General features: G+C 58.3%; 1 protein-coding gene across 1 annotated transcript in view; it reads left to right on the top strand.

Moving 5' to 3' along the window:
• The window catches only part of LOC103251484 (glutamine--fructose-6-phosphate aminotransferase [isomerizing] 2), a gene marked incomplete at its 3' end in the record, with an annotated part of 18,969 nt that overhangs the window by 1,884 nt on the left and 5,610 nt on the right, over positions 1-11,475 (top strand). The window contains exons 3-8 of the mRNA XM_021708569.1: positions 853-978; positions 4,469-4,527; positions 5,183-5,317; positions 7,775-7,836; positions 10,157-10,236; positions 10,757-10,874. Of these exons, the coding sequence (XP_021564244.1) occupies positions 853-978; positions 4,469-4,527; positions 5,183-5,317; positions 7,775-7,836; positions 10,157-10,236; positions 10,757-10,874 (580 nt within the window). The remainder of the gene's footprint in view (positions 1-852; positions 979-4,468; positions 4,528-5,182; positions 5,318-7,774; positions 7,837-10,156; positions 10,237-10,756; positions 10,875-11,475) is intronic.

The following is an 11,475-nucleotide window of genomic DNA, read 5'->3' as shown; positions in this document are numbered from 1 at the left end:
TCACTCGGTCGCCCCAACTGGAGTGCAGTGGCCGCTCCCGGCCACCGCAGCCTTGACCTGCCGGACTCCGGCGATCCTTCCGCCTCAGCCTTCCGAGTAGCCGGAACTACAAGCATGCGCTACCACGCCCAACTGATTTTTTGATTTATTGTAGAGATGAGGTCTCGCCGCCCAGGCGGGTCTCGAACTCGTGGGCTCAGGCAATCCACTCACCTCAGCCTCCCAAAGGCACGGGATGACAGGCTGAGCCACTGAGCCCGGCTGGGGTTTTTTTCTTTAAGAGTTAAGTACAGTATTTGAATTATTCGGCAAGTGACAGTGCTTTTCTGTTTTAGGTAGGGACTTATCTTTTTCTTTTTGAGTTGGAGTCTCACTCTGTCGCCCAGGCTGAAGTTTAGGGGCAAGCTCACAGCCACCTAAGCCTTGGTCGGCTGGGCTCAGTTGATCCTTCCACCTCAGCCTTCCAAGTAGCCGGAACTACAGGCACACATCACCATGCCCAGCTAATTTTCTTGATTTATTGTAGAGATGAGGTCTCACCATGTTGCCCAGGCTGGTCTCAAACCTATGGGCTCAGGCACATCCTCTCGCCACAGCCTCCCAAAGTGCTGGGATTACAGTCTTGAACCACCGCACCCAGCCTCATTTTGTTTTTAAAGTAAGCCTGTTTGGTTAAGAAGTGGGCTGAGCTACTGATCTATACGAGTGAACCTCACATGGGCAACACGTGGACTGCAGGAGCCCCCAGGGACCCAGGGGGAGTGTGTTTTATGGGAACGCCCTGCCTAGCCTGCAATCCCGGGGTCAAGGCTTCTTTCAAAAGTGCAGCGAACTGGTTTTTCTTTCGTTTAGAACAAGATGGCATGGACTTGAAGGTGGAGTTTGAGACCCATTTCGGTATTGCCCACACCCGCTGGGCCACCCACGGGGTCCCCAATGCCGTCAACAGCCACCCCCAGCGCTCAGACAAAGGCAATGGTAGGTGGTGGGACCTGGCCCCAGGCCCGGTCAGGGCTATCCCCGGCCGGGCCCAGGCCCCTCCCCAAGGGCGTCTCTGGGCAGTCTCAGCCCCGCATCCTCCCGCGAGGATCCCAGCGTCCCCTCTCACGGACCGCGCCGGTGGAACTGGGCCCCGTCAGGAGCACACGGCCTGGCCCCTGGTTATTGTGGGAGCACGACGGCCCCCCTTGTGGCCATTGGCTCCTGGGAGCCCAACGCAGCTGTGTAGGGACCGGGTACCTGGACATAGCTATTCCCCTGGGAGCAAGGCCTTTCAGAGGGGGTGTGGGGGGGCAGCCCATTCTCACCCCACTCCACCTTCCACCCGCCTGCAGTGAGGTGGGCGGGCAGGGCTGTCGGCTCCCCAGCCTGCAGCAGCTGCCACACACCCTGGGCCCCTGTGGGAGGCCTGGGCCTGGGCCTGGGAGCAGCAGGGGCTGTGCTGGAGGCCCAGGCCTCTTCTCAGGGCTCGTTCTGTGCGCTTCACAATTGAGAGTCGTTGTGCCCAGAAGTCCAGACTTCCAACATCCCTGGGAAAACTGGAGTATCCGGCCAGGCTCCATGGCTCACACCTGTCCTCCCAGCACTTCGGGAGACAGAGGCGAGAGGATGCTGAGCCACGTGGCGAATCGGGGTCTGTACAATAAACCACAAACTTGGCCAGGTGTGGTGGTGCACGCCTGTGGTCTAGCGACTTGGAAGGCTGAGGTGGAAGGATGGCCTGAGCCCAGCAGGTTGAGGCTGGGAGACTCTGACTCAAAAAGAAGAAAGGAAACCTGGAGGTGTCTGGAAACAAGGCCTGGGACTGTTCACGCCCATCTTGGAAAGTTCTGGGCTCCCCCACCTCCCATCCACCCCCCTCAGGCCAGCCCCAGATCACAGATCCGGGCCACTTGCCACCCCCAGGCAGCCCTCCATGCCTTGCGCTCTTCCGTGACGCCCCCTCCCCACCCGCGGAGAGGAGCTGGCCGATCCTCAGCTCTGGAGGCGGCGCTCAGGGCCTCCAGTAGTGGGACCAGCAAATGTGTGACACGGAGGGGGGATTCAGCCCTGACTCTACCAGGCCTCCAAGGCAAGCAAGAGCCCCGCCCGTCCTCTGGGCCTTCCAGCGGTTCCCACCGTGGGTTAGGCCGGGTCAGGCCAGAAGTTCCTTCAGCCCTGACCTGGGCACGATGGGGGAGGGTGTCCCGCAGAGAGCGAGACGTGTGGAGTCAGCCGGCCCCCACAGGGACACCCCGGCAGGCAGGGACTCAGAAGCCCCATACCAGAGCGGGTCAGGAGCCAGGCCCCACGGGGACCACCCCGCACAGAGCGGATGCAAAAGCCTCACGACAGCAGGGTCGAATCCACCAGCACAGCTACTGAGTCTTACAGGCAGATACTCGGCTGCATGCCTGGGATGCCTCTCCCAGTCACCTTGTGCGGGAGAAGCCGTCCTGCTAGGGTCTCAGTGCCCCGAGGCAGTGTACAGTGCCAGCAAGAGGGGCAGACGCCCTCACCCGACTCAAGCGTGGGGGGTAGCTTGTCCCCAGTTCACTCCAAGGATTCCCACTCCCTTCTGGAAGGGATGGCATCTTCGAGGACAGAAGGAGAAGCCCACCCACCCATCGGCAGAACAGCTGAAGAATCCATGGTTGGGGCTGCACATGCGGCCACGTGGCCAGAGTCCTTGGGCGGGAGGTTTTCACTGGGAACTGTCCCTTGGGCCAGTCCACACCCTGAACCATGCCGAGGGCATCCTGCCACGGGGGCAGGCCCTCTGCTCTAAAGGAAGATGGCACAGATCCCACGGGGCTGAGAACTCAGGGGACGTCCATCTGGCCGAGCCCCAAGTCCAGGGCAGGAGCTGTCCCTGGGACAGCGGGGCTGGCTGAGAAGACGCCGCACCGGGACCACGAGCTCTAAGACACTCACGTCAGCGCCTCTCGCCCCCCCATGATAAGGCCAGCATGGTCAGAAGATCCCCCGCGCCTGGGCAGACAGTGATTCTGATGTGTCCCCAAAGCAGGAGGCTCCAAGGATACCCACCACGCCCCCACTTGGAAACTCCTGCCCTGACTCAGGATGAGTAACTGAAAAGAAAGCAAGAGGGGCTGTCCGCAAAGGTTCACAGAAGGTCCTTGGCAACGCGTCTGTGATAGCACCCCATAGGGGGTTACACGCCCGCCGTCTTCTCATCTCATGCCTGGCAGCTGCATTGCTCATACCCACCAACTGCATGTATAGGGCAATCACAGAAGGTTTTGCAGAGAAAACACAGATTCCCAGAAACAAAGTAATGATAAGAAAAGTCAGTGGCTGAAAGGAAAAAAAAAAGTGACAGAGTTAAGAAGCAATGTCACAGTAAATACGAAAAAAATTGGAGCAGGGGAGGGTATGCAGCCAGTTAACAGAGACCCAACACATGGATAACCGGTGTTTCTGAGAAGCAACCAGAACAGATGGAACAGTAAAAAAAAATAGTATAGCTGCAGTGGAGCATAGCCCACACACCTGCTAACGCAGGGCTCTTCTTATCCAAGCCCTCTCTGTGTTTGGTGTGACTTCACAAAAATAAACAATAGGTTTTTTTTAAATGGGTGGTTGTGGTGAACATAAAAGAACAGCTGGAAAGGGTTTTAAAGGCGTAATAGGGGAAATCTTTCTGGAACGGAAGAGAAACCTAGGTTGGAGATCTGAGGGTTCACGGAGTGACCGTCAGCAACACCCCAACATCCTGGTGGAGCGGTCGAGCCTCGGGGGCCATAGGGCCCCTTGTGTTGTCTGGGAGGAGAAGGAAGGGACTGCTGGCCCAGAAATGCCCTCAGGCTGCCTGGGCCTCTCCCTCAGTGGGCCGCCGCAGTTCTTGACCGAAGAAATACAGCGGGCCCAAGGCAGGACATCCTCACCGTCCACAGGCCTCCCCTGCACAGGGCCCTGCCAAGAGAGGGGGTGAGAGGGTGGGCGGTGGCAGGGGGGACAGGAGATCCTGCCTCACAGGACTTTGGATGGGTCCAGGGATGCCGAAACTCCCAGGACATCCCCCCAAGGAAGCCAGGACTGTAAAGTGAAAACTGCACATTTTGAAAGCCCAGGTATTTTAACATGTGGGTCCAGAAAAGCCTGTGGGCAAGCAGGTGGTCCGTGACCTGGCCGGGCCCCAAGCCCATGGGGATGCCGCCAAGCCTCTCTGGGCCGTGAAGCACTTCCTGCATTGACATCAAAGCCAAGCTTGATCATGTGTAGACCACAGCGAAAGCTCGCCGTGTGGCCAGTTGCAGCCACTTGTCCCTGGAAGGGAATCGTGTGTCTCCTCAGGTTTGGGTTGGTGTCCCCATAGATACCCAGACAACAGGGCCAGTCAGTGAGGGGAGCAGGACAGGACTCTGCAGAGACGGGGTCTGTGCGGCCATCGAATCCTGTTCCTTCAGGTGTTACTTGAACTTGGTTTCCTGATAGCATTTCTCTCTCGACTTGACTTTCCTTCCAGAATTTGTTGTCATCCATAATGGGATCATTACCAACTACAAAGACCTGAGGAAGTTTCTGGTAAGACACTCCCCTCGTCGGTGTCTCTGTTCGGGGTGGGGAGGGGGGTCTTGGTCTTCCCAGAGCCTTTCCACCCAGCTCACTTCCCTCTGGAAACAAGTACAGGAGCTGAGCGAGCCCCTCCTGGCCACATCACAGCACCAAGCGCAAGCCTCAGCCCCAGCCTCCCCGCCTCCCAGGTCTCGTGCAAGGAGATCACAGGGCAGTAGCGTTTATCTCAGGGCCGCTGCGGACTCACAGTCAGCACAACACGAACCTAGCTTTGCCATGCCTGGCTCTGCTTCACAGCACGACGTCTCATGCCAGCGGAGGGGCGGCGGGAAGCCAGACACCAGTGTCTGAGGCTGAAAGGCCGTGCGGTGTTGGCGGGTGTGGGTGGGTTTGACTCAATGTGTCTTATCATCCTGCGGCTGTTGTTTTGCAACGTCCAGACTCACGGCAAGGCCGGGCTTCCGAGGAGGGCTGACCTCAGGGAATACTGCAGTGACGCAGAGGCACTGGCTGTGGAATCCTGGCAGACATCCCTGGTCCCTTCCCGGTTTTCCTCCTTCTCGCCTTAAGTCGCTCCCTGGGCAGGCCCTGAGGGAGGAGCAACAGTGGCCAGGCGGGCGTGGTGCAGCGGCTGTCACCTGACGCTGTCTGCCGCGTGTTCCAGGAAAGCAAAGGCTACGAGTTTGAGTCGGAAACAGACACGGAGACCATCGCCAAGCTGATTAAATACGTGTTCGACAACAGGGAAACAGAGGACGTCACATTCTCAGCCCTGGTCGAGAGGGTCATTCAGCAGCTGGTGAGTGATGCGTCTCCCTTCTAAATCATCCCTCCGTGTTTTATAAGCACTTCTTGGGCGAATCTGCAAAGTCCTCAGGGTAAAACGTGGCGTGTTCGCAGCATCTGGACTTCAGCTGTCACGTCCTTGCAGGATTGGGAGAGAGTCTGTGGCTTGGGTAGTAAACCTCAAATGGCAAGTGCCTCACTGCTTTAGCACCTCCGAAGCCGTGACTGGCTTCACAGCCTAGAATTTTTTTTTCTCAAAGCAGGTTCTCACTCTGTTGCCCAGGCTGGAGTGCAATGGCATGATCACGGCTCACTGCAGCCTCCACACTCCTGGGCTCAAGTGATCCTTCCTCCTTAGCCTCCCGAATAGCTAGGACTATAGGCACATGCCACCACGCCTGGCTAGTTTTTCAAAATGTATCTGTAGAGATGAGGTCTCATTATGTTGCCCAGGCTGGTCTCGAACTCCTGGGCTCCACCAGTCCTCCCGCCTCAGCCTCCCAATGTGCTGAGGATGACAGGCATGAGCCACTATGCCTGGCTCAGTCTAGGACTGCCCGTAACGCACATGTGAACTTGGAGGTGGAGTTCGGGAGAGGGTGACGGTTCTGGAGGAGGCTGTGTTTGTGGTACGAAAGCACGTCTGTGCTGAAGGGAACGACCCAGGGGAGAGATGGGTGATGTCCCCAAGGGCAGGGCCCAGCAGTGGAGTCCCTGAGGAGGGGCCCTCACCCTGAAGGGACTGCCCAGGGGACGCCCTCCTTGGAGGAGGAGGGGTCAGACACAGGTCCACATAGGATGGGGGAGGGCTCCAGGCCCCTGGGGCCGTCCCCACGGGCCGCCGTGCTGCCCAGCAGCTCCTCCAGGGCATGGCCGCCTGGGGGCAGCACTCAGGGCCCAGAACCAGGAGCACCCCGGCCAGCATCCCCCGCCAGAGGCCGCTGCGGGCCTGCGCTGAAGGCAACCTGCTTAGAGCAGTTTGAAGGTACGCAATCTTTGAGTGCGCATTTTCAGTCTTATTTATTTATTTTTATCGTGTCTATTTATTTATTCATTTTTGAGTCAGGGTCTCCCTCTGTCGCCCAGGCTGGAGTGCAGGGGCCCTCTCATGGCCACCGCAGCCTCGGCCTGCTGGGCTCTGGCGATCCTTACGCCTCAGCCTTCCGAGTAGATGGAATCGCAGCGTACGCCACCACACCTGGCTGATCTTTTGATTTATTGTAAAGACGAGGTCTTGCCAAGTTGCCCAGGCTGGTGTCAAACCCCTGGGCTCTTGTCTGGGCCCCACAAAATGCTGGGATTCCAGGCGTGAGCCGCTATGCCCAGCCTCAGTCTTATTTAAGTCTATTGTTGAAATCCTTTGTCCTCAGCCTGTCCTGCCTGAGTGTCCTGGCAGTGTGCAATGCGTGGTGTGGTGTGGCTGCGTGGCATTTCTTCTCCGTTGTTATGTTTGGGTTTTGGAGACGCCGCCCCTGTGACGGCACTTGTACACCTGGGACTTTTCTTACCTGGAGCAACACGGCTGCCAGGCTCCTCCAGGCTGGGAGCCAGGGTCGTTGGGACTCAGCCCTGCCTCCTTGGCCACAGCAGCAGGGTCTGCCTGAAGCCCCTCGTCTGGGGCCGTGGGAAGGGCCCGCTGAGGCCTGAGGTTCTGGCTGGGTCCCTCTGGCTGTCAGCTGGGCGGTGACCTGGGCTTGACACGCCAGCCGCACAGGCCTGGGCTGCCCCGGGTTTCGTGAGGGCTTCCCATGTGGACTTTGGACTTTGGCTGGCAGGACATGACCAGCTAGGGGGTCGAAGTGGATTGGTGGTACAGGCAGCACAGGAGAGCTTCACAGAAGGAGTTACAGAGGAAGCTTGTGGCGTCCTGAGTCAGGAAGACCATGGGGCACACACAGCAGACCAGTGGCCATCCTGTCCTCAGAGGCGATGACGGTGACAGCAGCAAGCCACACTCTCCGGGCCTCCGTGTGCCACCTTCTTCACAGGAGCCACACGAGGCGGGACTGGGCTCGGCTCCATCCACGGGAGGGAGAGGACAGCAAACAGGAGACCCGGGATGGCCTGGGAAGGGTTGGAGGCCGGATTCGAACCCGGTGCTGCCGTGTGCTGAGCTAGGTGCAGTGTGAGGCACTGCCAGGCTGGGCGCCCTGCCCGCCCTCACTTACTGTGGCTCTCACCGTGCCCGTCCGGCCAGCTCGTCACAGGGACAGGAGGCCCAGCCAGGATCCTGTGGGCCGGGTCAGGCGTGCACATGGCTCAGCGGGAAATCGTGGGCTCTGGTCTGCGGCGCCTCCACCTGGTGCCGTCTGGCCCACTCTCCCTCCTGCCGGTGCCTTGCATCCATGTCCCTGCACTCAGCCCTGAGGGACCCCCGGACTGCCCGCCGTGGACAGGGCCCGGGAGACCCCGCAGAGGCAGCCGGGCTGGTCAGGTCGAGCCACCCTCACTGTTCATCTGTGTGTTTCAGGAAGGCGCCTTTGCACTGGTTTTCAAGAGCATCCACTACCCAGGAGAAGCCGTTGCCACCAGGTGAGGCACATGCCCTAACGTTTCTAGGAGAAACACACAGCTAGAAGGACATCGCTCGCTGGAGGCATGCAAGGCGCCTCGGCACACGGGAAGGCACTTGCTGCATCAAAGGGCATCTGGGACTCAGCCCCGGGTCCGAGCCTGCCATCTCTGCGGCCAGTGGAGCTGATGATGTTTTTGTGGTTTTTTGAATTGGGGTCTCACTCTGTCACCCAGGCTGGAGGGCAGTGGCACGATCACAGCTCACTGCAGCCTCGACCTGCTGGGCTCAGATGATCCTCTACTTCAGCCTCCCGAGTAGCTGGGACTATAGGTGTGTGCCACCATGCCCAGCTAATCTTTTAATTTTTTTGTAGTGATGAGGTCTCACCATGTTGCCCAGACTGGTCTGGAACTCTTGGGCTCAAACAGTCCTCCCAAAGTGCTGGGATTATAGGCATGAGCCACTGCATCCAGCCCAGAGCTGCTGACTTTTTTAAAAAGAAAACCCAGAAAGTTGGATTTTTTTTTTAAATGCCAAGGTTTTCAGAAGTTGACAAATTCAAATTAAACAAAAAACTGTACAGAGGGACAGATCCAGGTTTTGCGGGGCTTGAAGCCTTGACTATTGGGGGAACCCCCTTAAGAAAAAGCATGCAGAATTATGGCATGAAACTCCAGGCCGAAGTGAATTTTGATTTGGGTTCGGTACAGGAGAGGTCACAAAGGCCCCGGGCTTGAGTGTTGGCACCTTCATGTAGGGGCGTCCCGGAACCTAGCCAGGAGGGCCCCGTCCCTCTGTTGTGGTCCCCAGTGTTATATGGATTCACAAAAGTGGATTAAGTGCCATCCTTTAATTTGCTATCCAGATGGACTGAATATCCATCCGCGCAACTATTCTTTTTTTTTTTTTTTAAGTTGGAGTCTCACTCTGTCGCCCAGACTGGAGTGCAGTGGCCACTACCGGCCACCACAGCCTCGACCTGCTGGGCTCTGGCGATCCTTCCGCCTCAGCCTTCCAAGTAGCTGGAAGTACAGGCATGCACCTCCATGCCCGGCTAATTTTTTATTTATTGTAGAGATGAGGTCTCACCAAGTTGCCCGGGCGGGTCTCGAACCCGCGGGCTCAGGCAATCCACTCACCTCGGCCTTCCAAAGTGCTGGGATTACAGGCTGAGCCACCGAGCCCAGCCCGCAACTATTCTTTGTTGAACACTTACTGTGTGCCGGGCCCTGGGGACCTGGTGATATCAGACGTGGTCCTGCCTTGAGGGCTGATGGTCAGTGCAGGGGAAAGAAAGGGCAGAGAGTGGTGTGCTCTGTGGTGGGTGCTGGGAGGTTGCAGGCGTCAGCTGGGAAGGGGGATGCAGGGAGAGCTCCCCGGGGAGGAGGCACCCATGTGAGCAGAGACAAGGGCCCCCGGGGCAGGATCCCCGTTGGGGGTGGTGCAGGGTGAGGGGTGCTGGTGGGCTGAGTCCATCTGGGCTCCGTGTGTGCTTCCTGCCCTGCTGGGTGCCCGGTCGGGGGCCCGCCGTGAGCAGGTGTGGATGCTGCCCTTTGAGTCTGGCAGGCATGGGGACGGAAGTGGACCAAGAAGGCTCTGGAGGGCCCGAGCCCCGCAGGCTGCGGGCTTTATTCCGAGGCTCCAGGGAGCTATCGAGAACGAGCCTGGGACCCTGGGAGACGGGCGGAGAGCTGTGGCCAGCCCTGCAGGTGCCCCAGTGTCTGGGCAGGAAATGGTGGAATGCATCAGGATTTGATTTTCCTGGTTTGATTTAATTGGTTCCTGGGGCTGGAACCAATTTACACTAGGAATTTAATTCCTTGACATCATAGAATTATGAAATGCCAGTGGATTCCTATCTTGTAGAAGCCCTTTAAGATCTGATGTCATCATGACGATGCTATGTAAAATGGATGCGGGAGGCATGTGAAGAAGCAGAGAAGCCATATTTTCCTAGCTCGCCTGTGGCTCTGCTGTCGACCCTCCAAGAGGGTCTTGGAAGACTCTTGCCTCCCCAAGTCCAGAGAAACTGCAGCGCCTGGTCCTCGGCAGCACAATCTGGGGGAGCCCTGGGCCCAGAATATTAGAAGACCCCTCAGTTTCCCACTGTCATTATTGTAAAGACAACTTGAACCCAGAACCACGCCTCAGATTCACTTTAGACACAATGAAAGATGGCCTGCAAGGCGCCCGTGACATGGTCTTCAAAGCCACAGACATTATGCCCACATTGAGAAGTCAGAAGCAGCATGTGCCGAGCTCTGGGGACCTGCCTTTGAGGACTGGATGGTTGTGCCAGGAGGGTGATGGTCACGTGATGCCCCCATGTCCCTGCAGGAGAGGCAGCCCACTGCTCATCGGTGTGCGGAGCAAATACAAGCTGTCCACGGAGCAGATCCCCATACTGTACAGGACATGTGAGTTTCTCCAGCAGGGCGTGAGCAGCTCACTGCTACCAGATCTCGGGTCACCTCCCCTCCCACCCAGCAGGCACGTGGCTCCAGATCCAAAAGGTTTTCATGCAACTGAGACTTGGCTCCAGGCTCCCTTTTTTTTTTTTTTTGCAGAGATAGGGTTTCATGTGCTGTCCAGGTGGGTCTCGGCCTCCTGGCCTCAGGCAGTCCTCCCACCTCAGCCTCCCAATGAGCTGAGATTACAGGCATGAGCCATCGCACCCGGCACGCAGCTTGGTGGCTCGTGGCAGCCATGGCTCAGCCTGAGTGCTTCCGTGGCCTGTTTTGCTTGCATGCCTTCCACGCTGGAGCCCTTCAGATGCTCCGGCAGAGCTGCCGTGCTGTTGGGGTCTTTCACAAGGCTTGACTGCCACGGCCACAACAGGAAGTGGCAAATGCCTCCCACACTGCCCGGAGGGGACGGTGGTCCTTTGCCGCAGACAGAACAGCCTCACGGGCTCTGCCGTCTGCCCTTGTCTGCCAGGCACCCTGGAGAACATGAAGAGCCTCTGCAAGACGCGTGTGAAGCGGCTGGACAGCTCCACCTGCCTGCACGCCGTGGGCGACAAAGCCGTGGAGTTCTTCTTTGCGTCTGACGCGAGGTAACCCGCCCTTCTTGGCCAGGTCGCCCAGGGACGCCTGCCTACACCATGCCGTTCCCTGCTTACCCGCACTGTTTCTCCTGGCCCCACTGGTGTGGGGCCAGGCAGATGTCACCCCCGATAGCCCCTGCCCTGGGTCCTCGCTCAGCAAGCTCCTGCATGACGGCAGTGGCAGCCCCGGGGCCGAGGCCAGTGCCACTGGCGGGCGCAGTGCTTGTGCCTGCACAAAGTCACGGACTGAGCTGCCAACACCTTAGGATCGGGGAGCTTCCCGTGAAGATCCCGGTTTCTAGCTCCTCGGGAAATCCCGCAGATCCAAGCAGGCTGGGTGGAGCCCCCAGGCCCAGGCAGGTGGTCCCTTGAGGTGGGGCCTGCATGCCCTTGCCCAGGCCTCACACACCCTCCGCGGCCTCGCCTGGGGTCAGGCCGTGTGCAAGAGACCAAGCCACCACTGAGGGGGTCGTTCACTTGATTCTGAAGTCCGTGTTCTCACCAATCCTTTAATAAGGATTTAATTTTGAAATTCGAGAAGTTCTGCTTCATGCTCATTTTAGCAAAAAGTGTTATACACGGGGCGGGGGAGGAGAGGGAGGGGACAGAG

This window comes from Carlito syrichta, unplaced genomic scaffold (assembly GCF_000164805.1).
Source record: "Carlito syrichta isolate Samal-C Ts95f unplaced genomic scaffold, Tarsius_syrichta-2.0.1 Scaffold142944, whole genome shotgun sequence".
NCBI lineage: Eukaryota > Metazoa > Chordata > Mammalia > Primates > Tarsiidae > Carlito > Carlito syrichta.
This window is presented reverse-complemented; position numbering and strand designations above follow the sequence as displayed.